Source organism: Rattus norvegicus, chromosome 4, assembly GCF_021556685.1.
Source record: "Rattus norvegicus strain SHRSP/BbbUtx chromosome 4, alternate assembly SHRSP_T2T, whole genome shotgun sequence".
Lineage (NCBI taxonomy): Eukaryota > Metazoa > Chordata > Mammalia > Rodentia > Muridae > Rattus > Rattus norvegicus.
Window position 1 is genome coordinate 125,206,722 of NC_141537.1, and position 13,518 is coordinate 125,220,239.

A 13,518-nucleotide genomic window follows, 5' to 3' on the forward strand; every position below is an offset into this window, starting at 1 on the left:
GTGCATTCTTAATCGCATCTGACATCTATCTAAGCTTTTATAATTTTCTAACATTAGGTTTTCTATGTACAACAATCAATATCCTGTAACAAGTAATGTAAGAGACAACTAGATTAGGGCAAAGGGTGGGGAAAATATATGGAATAAGCTATAAACCTAAGACAATGGGAACTCCAAGGAATCTATGGGTGTGACTAGCTAAGACTCCTAGCAATGGGGGATATGGAGCCTTAATCAGCTATCTCCTATAACCAGGCAAGACTTTCCAATGGAGGGATTTGGACATCAACCCAGCCACAAAGCCTAAGACCCACAATTTGTCCTGCCTACAAGATGTGCAGGAGTAGGGAAGGGCCAACCAACGACTGGCCCAGCTTGAGCCCCATGCCATGAGAGGGAGCCCACCCATGATACTATTGATGACATTTTGCTATATTTGCAGACAGCAGCCTAGGTATATCATCAGGGAAGATTCACCCAGCACCTGAGGGAAACAGATGCAGACTCAAAGCCAAACTTGGGGAATCCTGTGGAAGCGATAGAGAAAGGATTGAAGGAACCAAAGAGGTCAAGGACATCACAAGAAAACCTACACAATCAACTAACCTGGGCCCATAGGGGCTTGCAGAAACTAAACTGCCAACCAGAGAGCATGGGATGAGGCCTTCTGCACATGTGTGACAGATGTACAGCTGGGTCTTCATGTGGAACTCCTAAAGTGGGAGCAGGGTCTGTCTCTGACTACATTTCCTGCCTTTGAATTTTCCCTTCCCCTAACTGGGCTGCCTTGTCTAGCCTCAACAGACATGCCTAGTCTCTTACTGTAACTTGATATACCAAGGCTGGTTGATATTCATGGGAGGCCTGGCTCCCCTTTTCTGAGTAGAAGGAGGGAGGCGAGGGGAGAGGGAGTGGGAGGAAAGGAGGGACGGGAAGCTTTGCTTAGGATGCAAATAAATAACAATAAAAAATTGTTCCTATCACCACCATAAGGCAGAGGACTTCCCTGTAAGCTCTAAGCCAGCCAGGTCTACATAGAAATTTCCAGGACAGACTAATGAGATCCTATCTCAAAAAGGATAATTTAAAAAATTTAGAAGAGCTGATGACTTATTTTTAATTATGTGTCTGTATGTATTTGCATATGTACGTAGTTGCTCATTGAGTCCAGAAGAGGATGTCAGATCTCCTGGAGCTGGCACTAGCTATAGGTGATTTCCAGCTGTGTGGCATGGGTGCTGGGACCCAAACTCAGAACTCAAGTCCTTTGCAAGAGCGGTATACATTTTAACCACTGAGCATTTCTCCAGCCCCTACCTAGGCTTTAAAACAACAACAACAGCAGCCTTGCTGGAAGTTACAAGACTCTCAAGGGAAGACTCCTATCTAAGTTGACTTGTGACGAGTTTTCTGAGGACCTCGTGATAGGAGCTTCCTGAGGGCTGTTGGGAATTGGCATTCTTTATTTACATGACTAAGAAACCTGATATAAGAAACATAGCTAGTTTTCCAGGGCCACATATTGGCCTGTTTTCCTTAAAGCTATCTGCTCACAATGGAGAAGATAGTCCAGCGTGAGGATTTTTATTTTATTTATTTTTTTTGAACATGAAATGTCACCATAGGCTTGTTTGAATTTTGGTTCGAATTTTGGTTACCAGCCAATGGTAGTATTATGGAAGGCTGTAGAACCCTAGGAGGTGGAGTCTCACTGGCTGGAAGTGTGACCCACTGTCTTACATGCCTGTCATAATTCTTTCTTTGACACGATGGACTGTTCCCTCTCAAACGGTAAGCCAAAACCAATCCTTTCCTGCCTCCAGGGCTCTGTTCAGAACTATGCCTTTCTAGGTATAGTTGTGCATACTATAAGGCAGAATTGTAGCAAGTTTAAGGACATCTTGTGGGCTACACACTGAGTTCAGGCCACACAGGGCTCCATAGAAAGACCGCATTTCAAAACAACAACAAAAATACCTATGTGGACGCTGGGTGCTGGCCATCATCACTAAGTAACAGAACATTGCTGTAAGCAGCTGCGTCTCACACTGAGTTGACCTTCATTCAACTCTCCTTAAATCAGCTCAACAGTATCTGTCATTTGTCCTCATCTATTGTTTTTGCTCATGAGGACAGATGGCAGTTTAAATGTGAATTTTTGGAGCTGGAGCGTTGCCTTAGTGGATAAGATCATGTACTGCATGAACTGCACAGGACTAGAGCTCCATTCCTAACACCTATGTCAAGTGGCTTACAATCACTTGTTGGTAACTCCAGCTCCAGGGATTCCAACACCCTTTCTGGCTTCCACAGGTAATGCACATAATTACAGATAACATAATTACAGACACACATAATTACAGATAACAATATTTATATATAGTCTATCAGTATAGCCTAATATTCATCATTCCTTTTGCTTTTAGATGTGTGTGCACCACTCCTACCTAGTTGCCCTGGCAGATGCAATGTGTCACACTATATATGGGTGTTCAGGTTTCTTGAACTCATAAATGAATACTATCAGGCAAGTCTATACATCAATACCTTATGATCAAATTTTTACCTTTTTCTTTCTGTTTTATTGTTCCGTATGTGAAGTTGCATCCAGTGAAATCTAGATTGTCACAGCTCTCAAATTTGGTCAGCTCCATCCACGGGTTGAGCTCTCTAAATGCATAATTATCTTTGTTTTTGAAGCTGGAGAGACAGTTCAGTAGTTAAGAGGGCCCAGGTTTGATTTCTAGAACCCCCAGGGCAGGTCACCACTCTAACTCCAGTTGCAGGGTATCTGACACCCTTTTCTGTCCTCTGTAGGCACCAGGCATACACATGGTCCACAGTTATACAAAACACTCATTTACATAAAGGTCTTTATTTTTAGATATGAGAACCTGCACATATGTGTGCTGTGTGCATGAAACACCCAAAGAGGCCAGAATAGGGCATCAAACCCCTCAAGATTAGAGTTACAGGTGTGGGTGCTGGGAACTGAACCTAAGTCCTCTGCAAGAGCAAGCACTCTTAACCACTGAGCCATGTCACTAGCCCAAACTTCACAAAGTTCTGTGCTCTCGAGTTTACCAGAGTGGTACCTGTCCCAGTGTGGTATGGCAGCATCCTGGTACTCAAGATGAAGTATGGACTGGGCCACTTCTCACAAAGAGCTATGGCAGTAGGGGAAGCAATGCCACTGACTGGGAGTCTGTGGGGTAGCTTGGTGAGTGTTCCTTGGTTTTCAAGTTTAAATTACAAAGGGGTTGTGCCTTCCCTCTTATTTTTGCTTGCTCTAAGGCAAGGTCTGCATGGCCAGGAACTGAGAACCAAGGATGAACTGAGGCCAAAAGTGGCTCTAGAGTTTATAAGGAGCTGGCCAAGCCTGGAGAGGACTCTGTTGAAGGGCAGACCTGGGAAAGCCATACCTGGGAGCCCCCAGCAGACCTTGCAAGGACATCCTTATGGCTTCAAGGTTACCTTTATATAACATCAACTATGCACTCAGAACATCTGAGGCTTCAGCACAGCACAGCCTAAGAACTAAGCCAGTTACTTCAAGCCAAGGGATCTATAGACCCCTCCTCTTAAAGAGGACAATCTACCCTGCCCATATTCAATTGTCTTATCTGTAGAAGTGTTCAGAAGAAAGAGGAGCTTGCTCTGCACTCAACCCTTTTAAAGACTTAACCTGGTTTGGCTTCATTTTTTGAGAACTGGTATCACTATGTAGCCTTGGCTGTCTTGAAACTCACTATATAGATAGATCAAGCTGATCTTGTAGTTTCAGAGAGCCACTTACCTGACTCCTCTGAGATTGAGGCATTTGCCACCATCAAACTGGTTTTACTGGTTATCTCTGAAGAAGGCTTTCAATAGGATTAAATTTTTCCTATTTTTTAAAAATTTATATAAAAATATTCAGGGCTGGATAGCACTAACTGTTCAATTCTCAGCAACCACACAGTGGCTCACAACCACTTGTAATGGGACCTGACGCCCTCTTCTGGTGTGTCTGAGAGTGACTGTACTCACATAATAAATAAATAAATAAATAAATCTTAAAAATAAAAATAAAATACTTGTAGCTTGGCATGCTATTTGGGAAGCTAATGCAGAAAGATCAAGGCCAACCTTGTCTCAAAATTACAAAAGGCTGGGATGTGGCTTCATGGTCGACTTCCTGCCTGGCACAAAAGTCCTCATACATGTTCAGTCTCCACCACCACAAGAGAGCTAACGACTTTCTAACTAGTTAAAGGGCGAAAAAAGCCATTCAAAATCAGATAGAAATTGTTTCTCTTTAATTGAGTACTTCATTCAGACATTCCTCTGTTGGCTTCTGCTCTGGAAGCAGCTAGGTCCCCACCTCAATATCACAACTGAGTGAACATGGGCCCCAAACCAGGGCTCTCAGAACAGGAAAACAATAAACTGCAAAGCCAGCCTCTCCTTTCACTTAGGAGGGACTGGGAGTCACAGAGTCCAATCCCACCCTGCAGCTGTAGGCCCTGGAGCCTGGACTGCAAACACAGAAACATAGCTGTCAGGAACGAGGCAGCAGCCTCATCCTCCAGCTCCAGTACCTGACCACCAGCCTCTTCCAGTAGGGATGGACCTACTCTTAAGAGTTTTGGCATCTACTTACTTAATTTTCCCAAGAGGTGAAAAATCTACCAAAAGGAATACATACCATGGACCAGAATAAATCAGCTTTCTCACGGTAAACTTTCCTGAGTAACAACTTTTGGTTGCTGAGAAGCCTCAGCACATTATTTCAAAGTGGCAAAATCCAGGGCAATCACAGAGTACATCCAGGAGTGGCCTAACGTTTAAGGACAGGTTTATGCAGGACACAGGTGCACACACCCCCTTTTCTTCAGTGTATACGGCAAGTAGCCAAGACCCCTGATTATTAAAATAAGTTATTTTGTATATTACAGTGCACAGAGGGAAAGAACTTTCACAGAGGTGACCAAAAGGCATTGTATAGAAAGTCCCATGGTGAGTGGCAGCCAGGGCCTGAGGCCTTCAGGAGCTTGCCCCCTGCTCTTTGGCTGCAGAGGCCTTAGTGTCAGCCGTTTCCTCCACTGGTTCCACTGGCTTTGCCTCCTCTTCCTCCTCCTCGTCTTGGGGATAGAGGTCTGGGTATTTCTGCATGCATTCCTGCATGGCCCGGAACTGGTCTATACAGTCTGATCCCTTGATATCCTCTGTGCTGTAGTGGAAGCAGGAAAAGGCAGACTTGAACTGCTCCCCACAGGGGCCGCTGGCCATTCCCCCAAGACATGGGCAATTCCAGTTAATGTCTCCATTAGGCAGTATCAACCCTGGAACAGAAAGATGAACAGGGAAAGATGAGAGGTATTCTCTTTGATCTCAAGCATGCACAATCTGTTTAGTCCTTACTGTGTGGAGGCAACCCCTGTGACCTCTATGTGTATTCTGATCTATTTTCTAAGCCACCTCTCAGACCTAGAATCTGAACTGAGACTTAGATACCAGGAATCTTCTAAACCAAGTACTAATCTAATCCCCCAGGTCCTGCTCCATACCTCTGTGAGTATAGCCTAGAGCTAGTACAAACATATGGACGTGAAAGGATCTTAAAAGCTGTTGTACAATGCAAAGCAAGTACTGTTAGACTAGTGGGGCTGTATTCTTCCTATAAAAATAAGTCAAACATTAAGGCTGAGGTACAGCAGAGGTAGAGCAGGGCCAGGCATTCATGAGATCCTTGGTTCCATCCCAACCGGTAAAAAAATCAATCAAAATTTTAAGTTGAGTGATTTATTATGAATGAGCTGGGAAGTCAAGCTGTAGACGGGTTTTGAGTAAACACTACACTGACTTCCGTTGAGCACCTGCCTCCAGTGTTGAGGAGTCTTAGCACTACCAAAAGGAAGAAGGTCGGTACAAAGCCCACTGAAATGGATCCTTTACTCCAGCAGCAAGTATGGGAGAGGCCGCAGAGCTAGTGTCCAAAGTCCTAGGCTTAAGCCTGCCTCTCAACTGCAGCTCTGAAAGCTGCACTCATCAGCAAACCTGTCCCAACTGGTCCTTATTTACAGATGTCATGTGGCTGGTGCTCCTGAGCAGGAAGCTCATCACCAGCACCACACCTCCAGAGTGAGGTCCTATGCACAAAGCTGTGTGACAGCTGAAGTGGTCCTTCTGACACTGTCTGCATGTTTCTGGGTCAGAGGCCCAGTCAGGACAGCAGCAGGACCCATCAGATCTCCAGAGCCCCAACACTACCCAGCTATTGCAACCTCTCAGAGACTCAATAAAATGCTAGCACTGTAGGTTCCAGCAAGAACCAATAGACAGCTTTCAAAAGAAGTAAGATTATCACTTAAAAAGCCCAGATGCTAATTGTCAAGGAACACACTATGACCCCAGCCTGAACTACTGTTTTGAGACAGGGTCTGGCTATATTGGAACCTTGAACTCCCAAGTGCTCTTGCAGAGGACCCAGGTTCCATTTCCAGTACTGATATGGTGGCTCACAACCATATGACTCCAGTCCCAGGGAAATCTTAACACTCTTTTCTGACCCTAGCAGGCACTTCATGCATGTGCAAGCAAAACATTCATACACATATAACAATAACAACAATAACGATGATGATGATGATGACGACGACAACAACAACGAAAGACAACTTAGGTCTACAGAAGTCCTTGTTTCCTTCCTCTCAGAGCCTAGCAGAGGACAAGGTACAATGTGAATGTGGACATACAACACACATCCACAAGATGGTAGCTTTACCAGTTATGGTGCAGCATAAGCAGATATACCCTGTCTGTCCACACAGAACATATGTAACATATGTGCAGCTAATGCAGACTCAAGGTAACAAAGGACTAGAACTGATAAGAAAGGCTGACTTGACTATAGCTATCACTTTCACAACACTAACACCCTGTGACATCTGACTTGCCCTCTTCCCAACAGGATGCTAGGTATTCACCCTTAGCTTAGCAGTAGTTAAACAGGTGAAGGGTCCCACCTAGGAACATGCATCTGCTTTAGATCAGGTCTGAAAGTCCTAACCACAAGCTGGTCCTCCAGGGCTGCCTGCTTTAAGCTCCTCAATTTCACTCACTAGCAATTTTCACCCAAGGCACTTGTTCTGAATTGAGTCTTGTTGACACTGTGGACTGGGAATGTTGCATACACCTACCCCACACAGACTGGAGGATCAACAAGCCTATCCTGAAGTTTATAGAGTGAATCCCGTGTCCAAGAAGCTACTGTTACATTTAGAGGTGAGCCTAGATGTGTGTGACAGTTATGAGTAGCTTTGCTGAGTCCTGCTCCAGGCAACTGGGATCTGTTAAGACACCTCACCAAACATGTGCTCATGAGAGCAGGACCAGCAGCCTGGCTGCTGCTCTCTTGCATGCAATTCAGCTGGCACACCTGGCAGGGCTTACCCTAATAACCTGACAGAGCAGAGAGCCCTGCCAGTCCTCACTTCAGGAATCCAGACAGCCTCCCAGTCACTCTTAGTCACCTCAGTACGGACACACAGAAGGAAAGAAGCAATGTTTTAGTAAGAAGGAACTATTGCCTGCTAGCTGGCCACAATCCCAACCCTTAGGAGGGAGAGAAAGCAACCACAGAGCTGGACATTTGTCCATGGCCAAGGGAGACAAAGTGGGAAAGCAGTGTTCAGTACCAAGCCTCCCCAGGGTGTGTCTGTGGGTGGTCCCCCATCTCTCACCGTGCTCTTCATAGGGATCATTGGGGTCATCAGCCACCAGCTCAGCACTGCTAGGAGTTTCATGGTCTTCTTTGGTCACAAATATGATCCGATCCTTCCCTAGGGTTTGGAGCAGAGGAAAACAGATTCAATGGGGGGGAGTGAAACACAGAACAGTCAATCTGAAGATGGTTTCCTATATCTGTCCCTCACTGACTAAACGGCCCAGCAGCCAGGAGAGGCAGCTAGAATGAGAACAGTACTCAGATGGTGGGTGTTGGGGTAACCATTTTGTTTTGTTGTTGTTTTTGCTCCGCTGGCATAATATTGGTATTGTCTTTTCTATGGCCCATCACCAGCGGCCTTATATTTATGAATACTTGTCCTTCCACACCTGCTCTGATACTTGAGTGCCAGACAGCCCTCTCTGCTTAGAGGCAATCTGGAATTATATCAGAGGTTGTCTTGCTGCTGATTGGTTGTAATGAGCTGAGGGCCAACAGCTGGGCAAGAAGTTGGGGCGGAACTTCTGAGAAAGAGAGGGATACTAGAAGAAGAAATCAGAAGAGGAAGATTCCATAGCAGACACAGACAGAGCAGAGAAAGTTACAGTAGTGGGCAAGCTAATTGTGTTAAGTTAGATGAACTAGCATGGGGGACTGCCTGAGCTTTAAACTGTTTCAGAAGCCTCCATGTTATTATTTATACAGCTATATTTGGCGCCCAACTTTTCCTCAGCATCCACAATGCACAGGGGCTCGTCTGTTTCCATGGTGTTACTTGTGGAAGACTTGGACTGATTCAATTCTAGATCCCTGTGGCAGCCATCACTCCTGAGAGGAACAGCAGTGCCCTCTGTGCACAAGTGGTGACTCACAGGGGCTGGAACCTCCAAAGTCCCTCCGTACCCACACACTCCTCCCCAGCACAGAGCATGACTGACATCTGACCTGAGCACTGAGCATAACAATAAAAGAAAGAGAGACCCACCAATCCCAGCCCAGGCTGAGGAAAAAGGAAAGGCCAATGTCTTTCTAACCCTCAGGAAAAGCACAAAGACAATCCTGAGTTTTCTGACAGCTCACCCTGACCCCAAGGCACCTGGGATCACTTGACCCTCATCCAGAGGGCACATTGGAAAATCTTTTCAGGTATGAATGAATAAGCCTGCCTTTCATGAGTAGCCCTGAGTGAGGTTGCTACTGTGAAAGCTGAGGTCAGGCTGTCGATAGGTGACTCTTTGAAAGCTGCAAGCACTGTGTCCACTTCTCCCCTTACATTTAGGAAAGTTCAGTTCCAGGCATGTGATGGAAAAGTAAGGCAAAGTGTTGGGCCCATGATTAGGCTGGAATATCCAAGGAAGAGGCCTGGAGAAGGCAAGTGAGAGGTACGTCTAAAAGGTTACGTCAGTGAAAAGGACAGTTTAGGTGACAAGGTCTCATGCACTGGTGGACAGTAGCAATGGGTTGGTCTCAGTATATAGGACTAGCCCCAGTGCCCCTACTTGGGCTCTCTGCACTGAGACAGTTTTGGTCTCAGCAACCAACGGTATGCCAGATTATTCCTCTTACAGCTGAAGAGAGCATCTGGACAAGACCGCTGGGTCATGTTAGAGTACCTAGTGAACCTGGAGAGACTGGCCAGTTTCCAGGACCCTCAAAAGCAATTGCATAACTGATGAGTGCTAAGTAAAATCGGCAGACATGAAGCTCTCAGCTCAACTCTGACAGTTGTGACCTGGACCCAAAGGGAAGGGGACAAACCTGGACAAGTTTCTGAAATACCTGGGGCAGTATGTGATATATCAGAGGCCAGACCTCACTCACCAAAGTGCAAACCCTATGGTATACCCACATGGCTCCTTAATTCCTGGACACTGACACCCAGTCAGGTTGGGATGAAGCAGTTTAGGACTCCTTTACATCTGTTAGCTCTTGCACCCACATAGGGGCAGTTTTTCTCTAATCTCCTTTCTTAAAAGGGGAAGCCCACAGGTACTAAGAAATAAACCTAAGAAAACAATAAGGCCAGAGCAAGGGTGGGACCTGTGCTTTGAAGGATCCTAAGTGTGTTCCTTTAAAAATACTGTGTACTGCTACACAGTACAGTGCTTTCTGGAATGTTTAAAAGCAGATGACAGGGGGCTGTGACTCTGGGCTACTATGTGCCCTAGATCCCATCTCTAGAATGGTAAAATGAAAAATAAGAGCAGATGCAAGAAGGGATACAAAAATCAATGCTGATTTACTTGCTTTACTCGTTGAGACAGGGTTTCTTATGTAACCCAGGCTGGTCTAAAACTATGATCCTTGCCTTGGCCTCTTGAGTTGATAGGATTATAGATGTGAACCAACACAACAGGCTTGAAGTAAGGGGTTTTGTTTTTAAAGATTTTCATTTATGTGATTTATGTGTATACTGTGTGTGAGGGTGCAGCTCCTGACATGGGTGCTAGGACCTAAATTCAGGTGGTAAAGATTAAGAGTTTGATATCTGAAGCTAGGTAGGTGGGTCTCTGTGAATTCAAGGACAGCCTGGTCTACAATGATGAGTTCTATTCTAGACAAGACTATACAGTGAGAACTTGACTCCAAATAGAAGCATAAAAGTTTAGTATTGGGCTAGAGAGATGGCTCAGTGACTGAGAGCAGTTCTATGAGATCTCATGCCCTCTTATGACCACCTCAGGCATCAGGCATGTAATTGATACACATATATATCATGCAAAATATTTATATACAAAAAATAAACTTTTTTTAAAAAAGGAAAAGATCTACTATGTCCATAAACTTTCAATACTTCCTGTTTGTATCAGGACTTCAGGGGGAAGCGAGTCAGAGCTGACTATAATACATGTCAAGTCATCTGGGGTCAAGACAGTTTAAAAAGGACTGGGGCCTCACTCAGCCCACCGAATGTTGGCTGAGTATGCTCACAAAACCCAAAGTTTGATCCCTGCACTAAATAAAGGAGGCACAGTAGCCCACACCTAGAGTCCCAACAGAGGTAGAGGCAGGATTAGGAACTTAAGGCCAAGTGAAGCCTGAAGTAAATAAAAGGTGGCTCTAAGAAGTCAGTGTTGATTCTCTCTTGGTCTGAAGACTGGGAAGGTTTTGAGGAAACAGCATCTAAAATGGTCTTCAAACCCCTGGGCAACCCCTGCAGAGCCTTGGTGTCTCAGTACAGTGCCTATTTTTTGTTTGTAATTATCTGTCCATCCAGGAATGCTTTAATGCCAACCTCTTTCTGTTCTGTAAAGATCCAAAGCGGCACCTCACTCACTGTTACATGCCAATAGCTAGCATATCACACGGCGATACAAAATGTTTGCTGAATGAACAGAAAAGGGCAGGCTGTGTATTACTAGGAAAAGACTAAGGAACCATGTATGGCACTGACACCAATAGTATAAGGCCAGACTGAGGCTTCATCTACATGGTGGGACTCCCTAAATGCCAACCTGAGGTCTTTAACCTGGAGACTGACTAGATGTATGGACTGTTGACATAACTGTGTCCAGGCAACTGTTTGCCTAATTACAACAGAGGATAGGGGATGAGCTTGGGGTCATTCTATTAAATCCTGAGCACCCACTGTATGGGTGCTTTCTGCCATCTCTCAGCTCTGTGGGAGTGGATAATTTCAGTGTGTTTATGGAGACACAAAGTATCAAGGAAGACCTGGTGGCATTTGGGCTGGGATTTGTTTTGTTTTGTTTTTTGGAGACAGGGTTTTCCCTGTAAAATAAATTTCAAGCTGTCCTCGAACTCATAGGCTGGTCTTAAACTCACAGGGCTCCACGTGCCTCCGCTTTCCAAGTGCTGGGATGAAAGGCATGCACCACCATGCCCACTTGGGCTGGTTCTTAAAGGATAAGTTAGCAATTCAAAGAGCTGGAGGGAGAAAGTACCTGACAAATGGCACAGCCAGAGGCACTGAGGAGCAAGCAGAAAACCATGATACTAGAAAAATAACACAGTATGGTCACCTAAGGCCTTACATAGTAGTTTTGACTTGTTTTTTAGACAGGATCTCACTATGTAGCCCTGGCTGGCTTGGAACATGGTATTTATTTTATACTGGCCTTGAACTCACAGAGATTGTAGGTAGGGGCATGTGGCTTTAATCCCAGGATTTGGGAGGAAGGGAAGAATTTGAGTTTGGGGCACATAGTGAGACTGTCTGAAAACAACTAAACACACACACATACATATTATCTTTTGAACCAGAAAGAAAAGCTCTATGCTGCATTAGCAGCTGATGGACCCACCCTCCTTCCTGGAAAACCTGAGGTTTGTAAATCCATCAAGAGGTAGTAATGTTTACCTGCATAGTTTCGTTACCCCAAAGACTCACCATCAACAACCTGCCAACTAGACTTGAAGGAAAACAAAAATCATGACAAGAATCGTCTGCCTAACAGTGCTGGAGACTTGTATGAGGAACACCAAGTGCTAACCAACAGAAACAGTCCTCAGGAGAGGTACTAGTCAATTGCAATGCTGGGAAGGAGGGGCTTCTATAGCAAACTAGGGTACAGGAAAAGGCAGTGCAGTGTAGACTGGAGCCTTCTAACTGAATGTATGGCCTTGGGTGGACTACTTCCTCCTTTATACTTCAGGTTCCCTAGACTTAAGAGTAAAGGAGCTTAGAATTCTGGGTGAACTACGTCTTTCTGTAGCTTTGTATTCTCAAGAGTCCTCCCAACTCTTTCCTGCCTTGGGCACGTGCTTCATGAATACCAGAGTAAATGATGCCTGGTCTCTCAATTTACAAGAGTGGAAACTAGGGCCTGGAGGGTTTGGCAGCTCAAATATAAGGAGCCAGTTAGTGCTGGGAGGCCTTAGAGCAGACTGGTCTGGATTCTTCTGGGCTCCTGTCTATGGGTAATAGGTAGAGGAAGTGAGTGATCCTCAACGTGGCTAGAAATGACGGAAGAAAGCAAGTCCTTTCGTATAGGGCTCCAGTTTCATGACCTGATGTGGGCTCTTGGATCGAGTAACCTGTCCTAATTTACCGTTTGATAAAAATGTGGATAGTAAAAGAACCCGATATATAAAGACCGCTACGTGAAATTTAAAAGAGTGCCTAGTAAACAGGAGGAGCTCAATAAGTGCTCCTGCTAGTGGCACTTCAGCACACCCACTCAAGCCCAAGTGGTAATTTTCCGGGATATTTAAAAAGCCTAAGCGGGAGAGAAACATGTGGTGAGTGCGAGGAGCGACGGGGGCTGATTCCTAACAGTCCCCGATTTCCAGCCAGATACAACATACTCCACACTAGCAGGGCCCACGTGAGGGCCTCCGAGGCCCGAGTTCGGGCTTCACCTTGACCTTGGACCAGCCTCGTTCCTCACTGAGCCTCTGCCTTTCTCATTTGGAAACCGCCGCGTGAGGCCCACTAAAGGGCCCGCAGCCGCTCGATGGAAACCACTAGACCGCGTGTCTCTCGCAGGCCCGCGCCGGCCGGTCTCCATGGCAGCGCCCGACTCACCTTCCTGCCGGCAGTAGGACATGGTTGTTCTCAACGTTCCCAGCTCGCAGAGGGAGCAGGCGCGGCTACAGCGGCTACACCTTCTCGTTGTGACCTCCCTCGCCTCTTCTCAGGCCTGGCGGGTGGCACTGAGGCCCACACGGACCCGCCCCCTCCAGGCCTGCCCGCCGCGCGCCTGCCTCCGCTCGTCCTAAGCACCAGCACCGCTTCTCAGTCGAAAATACATTGACCAGCAGCCTTTGCGCCCGCCAACTAAAGCTATACTACATTTCCCAGAAATCTTGCAGCGCGCACGCGCACCAGTGAAATATTGGGTTTTGTA

At 45.9% G+C, this 13,518-nt stretch overlaps 1 protein-coding gene across 1 annotated transcript; it reads right to left on the reverse strand.

Annotated features, from left to right (window-relative positions):
- Nucleotides 1-4,276: 4,276 nt before the first annotated feature.
- On the reverse strand, nt 4,277-13,392 carry Chchd4 (coiled-coil-helix-coiled-coil-helix domain containing 4). Its single transcript, NM_001013431.1, has 3 exons — nt 13,197-13,392; nt 7,725-7,823; nt 4,277-5,324 (listed from the first exon to the last, which is right to left on the reverse strand). The coding sequence occupies exons 1-3, from the start codon at nt 13,216-13,218 to the stop codon at nt 5,026-5,028; spliced, it is 420 nt and encodes a 139-aa protein (NP_001013449.1). The 5' UTR covers nt 13,219-13,392; the 3' UTR covers nt 4,277-5,025.
- Between the last annotated feature and the right edge of the window lie 126 nt (nt 13,393-13,518).